Raw genomic sequence first — 8,415 nt, 5'->3', positions numbered from 1 at the left:
GTCTAATGCTGTTTCAGAGGCTTGATGCCCTCCATAACAAAAAGCCTTTCAAGACTAATCCATATTTCAGCATGATGTGATTATTCCTGCTTCTTGTTTTCACAGGGAATCGACAGGGCATCATATGAGAGGACTACAATGTCTGTTCTGACAACGTTGCTTTCCAGTGTTCATCCTATTAGAAGCCTGCTACCATAATCCACAAGTCATCCAGGACATTTGACCTCCCCCAACTGACTGGATACCATGATCACCAATCAGCTTCTGCTCCTGATGATGCTGTCCATCCTGTGGCCCGGTGTTGCCGCCCTGCCTTTCACACCTGGGACTATTGGGAATCTGTTTGGGACGCCTGAGAGTGACGGGAGGATACTTCAGCGCTCCAAACGCGGATGGATGTGGAATCAATTCTTTCTGCTGGAGGAGTACGGCGGAAACGACCATCAATACGTCGGCAAGGTAGCATGTCAGAACGTTGTTGTCGCTAGACTCATTTGGGAGGTTTAGACCCTTCAGCTCTTTTTCATGACATACTTGATACTTAAAATCAAGACCGAGACAGTGGTGTCTGGGTAGTGCTGTGGTAGATTACCTGCCTACCAACACGAGGGTCCTGGTCCGTGCACTATAGTGCCTCCTCTGGTTGGTTGGGGGGCCCTTTTCGGGGGGTGGGAGGGGAACTGGGAGGAATAGCGTGATTCTCCCACATGCTATATCCTGCCAGTGAAACTCCTCGCTGCCAGGTGAAAAGAAACGGCTGGTGACTCCTCATGCATCAGAGGAGACATGTGAGAGTCTACACCCTCCCCAGCTCAGCAGAGGGGGTGGGGCAACAACCGCAACAGTGTAGACAGGGAGAATTTGACATGTAAAATTGGGAGGGGGGGGAAATAAAAAGAAAACAATTATTACCCTTGAATACAGAGTTGGATTGCACACTAAATTGTAAGGCACAGTTACGGGCAGTAGACTTGATAATTTGTTTGATTGGCCTGTAGCTGAGATAACCCTATGTGAAAACATTCTCTCAAGTGTTTTCCTCATGTTACTGAACAGAGTATTGTCATTATCCTTGCCATCAGTTTTAATGAGCAGTAACCTAAATGTGTCCAGCAAAAAACTGAGATATACAGTAATATCCTATTGTTGAAATTGCACTTCTTCTTTTCTTAAGACATCTCAGGCATCTCAGACATCATGGATGGTCCATTCTCTGTGAATGTTTTCAAAATGTAGCCTACCTATTAATACTTCTTTACACAGGTGTTTTTATTTATAGATTATTATGCAATGATTTTCTTTGTCTGGCCCACTTGAGACCAAATGGGGTCACATGCAGCCCGTGAACTAAAATGAGTTTGACCCCCCTGGTTTAGACCCTTCAGCTATTTTTCATGACATACTTGATACTCCATCCAAATCAAGACCAAGACCAGAGCAAAACGAGTTTCATTCAAGACAGTCTGGATGTGTTTCTAAATGTAAAAAACAACACTTAAGCAGTTTCTTAAGAATGAAAAGAGAAGTAATGTAGCTCTAGTTCTGCACTAAACCTTCAATAGCAATATAGCGAGCGCCTGGCTCCTGGGTTACAGTGCTGGCTTGCCTGCGGAGGCTTAGCAGGTCTGGCTGTGGCAGTCGATAGACCATCTCGAAGTGGTGTTGGAGGACCAGTAAGCAAAGATGGGAAAAGTACAAAAAAATGTTTTACTTAAAGCAGGACTAAACCGCAAAACACTTTTTTTCAGCTTTTAACCAATATGGCTTTTGGGGTGGTATGTGAAGGATTCTGGTCAAAATCTCCACATTTGAGACCAATCTGTTACAATTTTACAAACCCCTATCATTTCAGCACCATAAGTGCCCTCTATGGGTTCAAACCTGCTTTTTTTGTGCCCTGAATGGGCAATTTGGTACATCGTTACGTCATGGTGGTATTTGCGCTTGCCCCACTCATGTGATTTATTTTTATCTTTATGTGATTATTACTGTAGTTCACGTGGCGCAAGCCCTTTAAGAGCAATGCATCATGTGTAATCGCCTACTGTGGCTAATGTTAGCGGCTAGCTAGTTATGTTACATCGCAGTAAAACGCCACTGAATGACCAAATTGATATAACTTGATATAACGAGTAATACTGTTTCCATACGGATCACCAGCGTTAGTTTGTTGTTTATAACGTGGCTATATTGATCATTTATCGTTCTCTATCTCTGATACACTGAAAATACTGGGAGGCGGGCCATAGCGTCTCTGTCGATGATTTGATTTGACAGTTCTGGGCACAGGCGTTGGCCAATCCTCGCGTGTTCCACCCCCAAATCGATTGTGTTCTGGCGCAAAGCGAGTGGGTTCCAGGACGAAACAGGGTCCTCTGCATTCTACAACAAATAAAGACATTACAATTTGTTTTATTTTGTATCTTACATACTTATTGGCCAAGTTATGATAGTTTATTCTGCCAAGGTACAGAAGGGAGTAGAAGGGCCATCTTGCCTGCAGAGTTTTCAAATCAAGTAGAACACCGTTTTGCAAGACATTTCGGGGGGTTTGGTCCTGCTTTAAGTATAACTACATTTACTTGTGTAAAAAATAATCTGGTAAAAGTAGAAGTACTGATTCAACTTGTTTACTCAAGTAAAACTAAAGTAAAAAAAAAATACATGCTCTGAAATGTAATAAGGTATAAAAGTAAAAAAGTATTTCTACCAGCTGTTTCTGTGCAAACTTAACTGAAACTCACCTCATGTTTTAATGTAATTTGACTATTAAACTTAAATGATCCCCTCCAAACATGTTTTAAGATGTATAAAGACTATACTTTGATTAATAATTTGCGTGATATGTTTTTTCCACAAAAAAGTGCAAATAAAAAAGGTGCACATAATGCGTGAAAGCTGGGAGAGTGCGAGATGAGAGAGACAGACAAACATTACATTGGTTTTGTCTGTCGTGCATTACAACTAAAGTAACTAGCTGTTTTGAAGGAGTATAAAGTACAGATATTTGGGTTAAAATGTAGGGAGTAAAAGTAAAAAGTTGTCAGAAAAATAAATACAGTACTCAGTTAAGTATAGATACCTGAAAATCCTACTTAGTGTAAGTACAAAGTACAGTAACAAAGTATTTGTACTTAGTTACTTCCCATCTCTGCCAGTAAGATGTGCTCTTCCCTCTGCTCTTACGAATGTCCCCAAGAGACAATTTTGGGAGGTTTAGCTGGTTGTGTTTGATGTAATTGGTTGTAATGTAGACTAGAGGAATGTGCTGCCAGAAGACCAGCCTTCACAAGAGATCATGCACAGCAAGGGTCTCTAAAGCGCTGCTCTTTGCCTTGAGCTTTTCCTGTTCCATTTTTGTGCCTATTCATTATATGACTCATTGAAAAACACCAAAATGAATCATATCTCGTATCAGCATTTAATTAATTTCCTGCGGGCAGATGCCATCAATATAATATGAATATCTCAACAAAGGAAAACAGTACAAACAATGTGTGGCTCTTTCAGCAGCTAATTCATTGAATTAAAGAGTCATTACCATCACAAAGATGTCACGGGCTGATGAGTCATCTTCAGCCACACTGGTTCCAGAAGTTTGACCTTCATTTTCTCCATAGACCTTTCTTAAAATCCCGATATAAAGAGTCTTGAACCTAATTAACCAGAGACCATACCCATCCAACATTGTTGAGTGACATCATCCATTGATCAATCAATCACCATTGATCAATCAATCAATGCCCTCATTTTCAACAGTGTAAATCGGGAGCTGTAACCAGGAAGCGTGTAGGTTTCTGCCGTTAGCTTGCTAGCTAGTTAGCATTGTTATTTTCACTTTGGCGGCAGGGAGGAGGGAGCGGAAGCTGCTCTGATTGACATGGTCGGAGCCAATGACAGAGCTTGTAATAAGCGGGGAGCGGACATCCGGCAGCGACTGAAACAGTCGCTCCAATGGGAGAGCAGCTGACAGCAGCCTGTTTCCGTGCAGCCAGACTCCTCTCACGGAAGGGAGGGGAGGCTGGCCAGCGAGACTAACCTAACGACAATCTGATATTGAAATAGCTCGCTGACAAGAAAGGGTGGGATTGGCGGACCGGTAACTCCCTCATATTTAAACTTCCTAGTGGAGTGAGAGGCAGTTCTCCTCCCAACGTGTTTTAGCCATAACCATAAACTGAACCAAGTTCGTTTAGTTGTCTAACCTTAACCAAGTTATTTTAGTTGCCTATAACCAAGTTGTTTTAGTTGCCTAAGCATAACCAAAGTTGGTTTAGTTGCCTATACACAACCAATGTTTAAACATAATTGATGTGATGTTTTCAAATTAACAGAGGCGAGGCGTACCACCTGCACGCACCATTTCGCTCATATATGTTGTTTTGGGAGTCATTGGAAATCAACTTATTCTCTTTTGGTATGAGGACATGTTGATTCCCTAGAAACTGTGGAGCAGATTGAGAAAAACATATCTTCAAAAGAGGGAGTCCAAGAACCAATGGCTGACTTCACGGTAGCCATGTCCGTATATTTATATGGGGTCTCGACAGAGTTTCAAGATATGGAGACCTCTCATGTTACCTCATACTGTATCACAATAACAATCAGCTCTCAACATTATGTAAAGTGTGATGTCTGTTATGACATGCGTCTCCTGACTCATCACCCCATCCTCAATAGCCAATCAGCCCCTGTCAATATGACATCTGTTATGACGTCGCTGCTGAGCCTATGAAGTGGCAGTATATATAGTCATGGTCATCATCCTCTCCCTGATCATTCACCTCAGTTGTGGCTGTACCTGGGCTGATTGTCTTCTCTGGAGCGGTGTTTTGCCCCACCTACCTCCACAGTGCACCACAAATGTCTTGACTCCTGAAGAATTCCTTACGGGGGGGATTCTCTAGCCTGGTAAACCAGCCGGTCACGTGAACTCACATTTAATTTCATTCTTCGTTCCCGTCTGGCCTTAAGCTTTCTCCCAGTGTTTAGCAGTGAGCGGAGGTTGGGCGGGTGTACTTGCCTTGACAGACAACTCCTTCAGCCAATCAGCGTTGCATCCAGTCAAACCCAAATCCACTCGGGAGAATGACAAAACCCATTTTCCTCCGAGAAACTCCGCTGTTGCATACTCCTGTACTTGTTTAATTGTTATTGAGTCTATTTTTGCAATAACTGCACTTTATGGCTGCTTAAAGGGATAGTTCGGTTTGTTTGAAGTGGGCTCCTATCAGCTAGTTCCATACACTAACTGAAATAGGTAAAGCCTTCTGGACGCTGAGCACACCGTGTATCAAGACCCAGCACTCTGAAGCAGCAGCCTCCAGACCTCTGTCTCTCTAGTTCAGGGGGCCAGGAACTAAAACGTAATTTAACCACCTAAAACAATGCCCACCTAAACAAATCAATCAGTGTACATGCACGCTATATTTTGACAATTTTCAGCACTTTACTTTACCGTCAAACAGCCCTCTCATTCGGCACTACATTTCCTCCCAACCGTAGAACTACCGTATTCCTCTGCTAAACGCCTGCACAGAGCACAGAGCCGCGGTTTACAAAACAGGAAGGCTTAGAAGAGAGACAAACCACTGACTTACTTTAGAGACAACAAGTCACCTGGCCCCTCTGGTCTGGGACGTTTTCCCCAATTTATCCTGGGAATGGTGAAAAATGTCTGCAGGATACCGGCATTTAGGCAGCATATTATGGCAGTTCCTCGTATCTCTCTCTCTGCAAAAGTTCCTCTTCTGTATATTACTCTCTCTGGTTCATAATTGTATCCTCTTGTCACCAAGGTGAATGGCATATCGTCCTCGCTATCAAAATCACTCATATTTTCGTTCGTGTATTCTATTTGTTGTGTCTTCACTAACAAACCGGGAGAAATAACCCAAAATAACAGCTGATCTGCGGAGTAATCCAGCGCCGCGGCTCTGTGTAGGCGTTTAGCGGAGGAATACGGTAGTTCTACAGTTGGGAGGAAATGTAGTGCCGAATGAGAAGGCTGTTTGACGGTAAAGTAAAGCGCTGAAAATTGTCAAAATAGAGCGTACATGTACACTGATATTGATTTGTTTAGGTGGGCGTTGTTTTAGGTGGCTAAATTACGTTTTAGTTCCTGGCCCCCTGAACTAGAGAGACAGAGGTCTGGAGGCTGCTGCTTCAGAGTGCTGGGTCTCGATACACGGTGTGCTCAGCGTCCAGGCTTTACCTATTTCAGTTAGTGTATGGAACTAGCTGCTAGGACCCCACTTCAAACAAACCGAACTATCCCTTTAAACTCGACAAACATTGACATTACTCCTCGAGATGAACTGGCAAGGAGGCGGCCATTGTTGTTTTGTTAGTGCAGTGCTAGTGGCATTCCTGATTGGCCAACTTGCACTGTCAATCACAGGGCACTGAGTGCAGTCGCTGATTGGTTCTTCCACTTTGCAGTTTCTGCTTAAAGCCCTCCCAGGGCTTGAGGCCAGCCGGTCCGGCAGAACTACATTAAATGTGAGTTCACGTGACCGACTGTTTTACCAGGCTAGGCATTCTATATCCTAGACTCAGCAGATTCCCTCCTCTCTCACCACAAGAAGAGGGGCATCTTACCACAGAGACATTACGCCAAAATTAGTTCCCATGCTATTTGTGAATAAAGCTTGCTTGTCAAATTTTACCCACTGGTCTCATGATTGAAATGGACTATGTTTACTTTCCTAAATTTAACCACAGTGGTTTTAATTGCCTACATTTAATTAACCAACCTTTTTGGGACGTAATTCAATTTGTGGAACATTTTCTAATTCATGGTGGAGAAATGTAAGAAAGAACCTAATTCAGGTCCTGATGGAGGCATGCTTTTCCCTCATAATATGTGTCACGTAAATCGCTGAACCGTCGGTTTCAAGGTCGTGTTCACTTCACATATTTTTGTGAGATCACGTTGTTTCGAGAACGAGCTTGACAACTAACTACAGGCCACTCATAAGCATCTCAAAAAGGGGAAAAAAGTTTTCAGGAGTGCGTCCCACCCCCCCCCCCCCACCCAGATCAGAGAGGTTCTTGTCAGCTCACCCGTGCAGGCAGCACTATAGAGACAGCTGTGATGGGGAACGCTGCAGTTATCAACTTGAGGGAGGGAAATGAGGTGACTGTCGACAGCCACTTTTCTCAGAGGAAGCCGGCTTTCATCACACACCTCATTCTCTGGAGTAAACAAGTGTCTTGCGCGGGGTTGAGTAGTTGGATATGACAACTTCTTTTGCAGAAACCATCATCCTGATGTGTCGAAGAGAAGGGAACAGCAAAGGTAAATGGAACGGGGAGGAGGCGGAAGAAGAAAACATATCAATCAAGAGGGCCAATGAAATTCACCTCGTTGTGTTATGTGATGAAGCGACACAGCGGATGCTAACTATAAAAAGGGGCCATCCGTTGGTGTGTCACTGACTGGTGCGGTCTGGCTTTCTTCCTGACTCTTTGATGCTTTCTGGCACCCAACTTCTGCGGCATGACAGCAGTCACATTCACCAGCTCTCCCACTCTCCCTGCATCCAATATCACTCACTATTAAACTGTCAGAAAGACATGAGGCTGTAATAAATTAGTGGGGGGAGGAAATAGGGCAGCCATGCTGCTTTACAGAGGAGGCGGTGGCGATCCATATCACTAATTCCGTCAGTTTAACTTACTTTGGAGTTCTGCGGAGAGATGGAGACAGTGATGGAGATAGAGAACAAGATAGAGTGACGAGAGAGTGATGGGAGAGGGAGAGAGAAAGAGAGAGAGAGAGAGAGATGGAGGGCCAGGAGTAAAAGCACTTACAAGCCCAGCGCGGAGCCATCAAAGCCTTGATGGTCTTCCTCATAAAGATCTTTTAATGGCCTTGGCAGTGCACTGTGGGAGACCTTGTTTATTTCACATTCACCCACGCACACTCACTCTCTCACTCACTCTGTCACTTGAGGCTGAGTTTTTGATTACAGCAATCAAATTTGGTGTAAAGAACAGTCAAGATCTCGTATAGTGCAATATTTCCTCCAACGAAGATACTGCGGCTGCTGTTAGGGTAGCATAACAGTACATGCTGCCCATATTGCTAATCAAGGTGTTTGAGAGGCTGTTTTGAGGCTGAGGCTGAAATACCAACTGAGTGACTACTTGTTGGAAGGATAAGCAAGGGAAATAAGAAAAATTTATATTTTCAGCACACTTCTGATTTCAATTCAAACTTTCACGTTTGATTATTCTTCTGCTTTGATGAATCCTACTGAACAGAAGTCCACATTGATTACATTTGTGGATGTACCGTACAATAGGCATGCATGCATCAAGTATGGTTTTCACAGACTAGTCGACTATCAAAACCACTAGTCGACAGTGTGCACAGCCAACTAACCGTTCATATGTGGTTTTAGAAATAAT

The 8,415-nt window shown here is 43.5% G+C and overlaps 1 protein-coding gene across 2 annotated transcripts in view; it reads left to right on the top strand.

The window, feature by feature from the left end:
- Positions 1-246: 246 nt before the first annotated feature.
- LOC310789725 (cadherin-10-like) overlaps positions 247-8,415 on the top strand; it is a gene marked incomplete at both ends in the record, with an annotated part of 69,896 nt that continues 61,727 nt past the window's right edge. For both annotated transcript variants that reach the window (XM_083651388.1, XM_083651387.1), the window contains one exon: positions 247-459. In XM_083651388.1, the coding sequence (XP_083507514.1) occupies positions 247-459 (213 nt within the window). The remainder of the gene's footprint in view (positions 460-8,415) is intronic.

This window comes from Poromitra crassiceps (assembly GCF_964638095.1).
Source record: "Poromitra crassiceps genome assembly, chromosome: 2".
In the NCBI taxonomy this organism is placed as follows: domain Eukaryota; kingdom Metazoa; phylum Chordata; class Actinopteri; order Beryciformes; family Melamphaidae; genus Poromitra; species Poromitra crassiceps.
The sequence above is the reverse complement of the archived record's forward strand: the minus strand, read 5'-3'. Positions and strand labels throughout refer to the sequence as shown.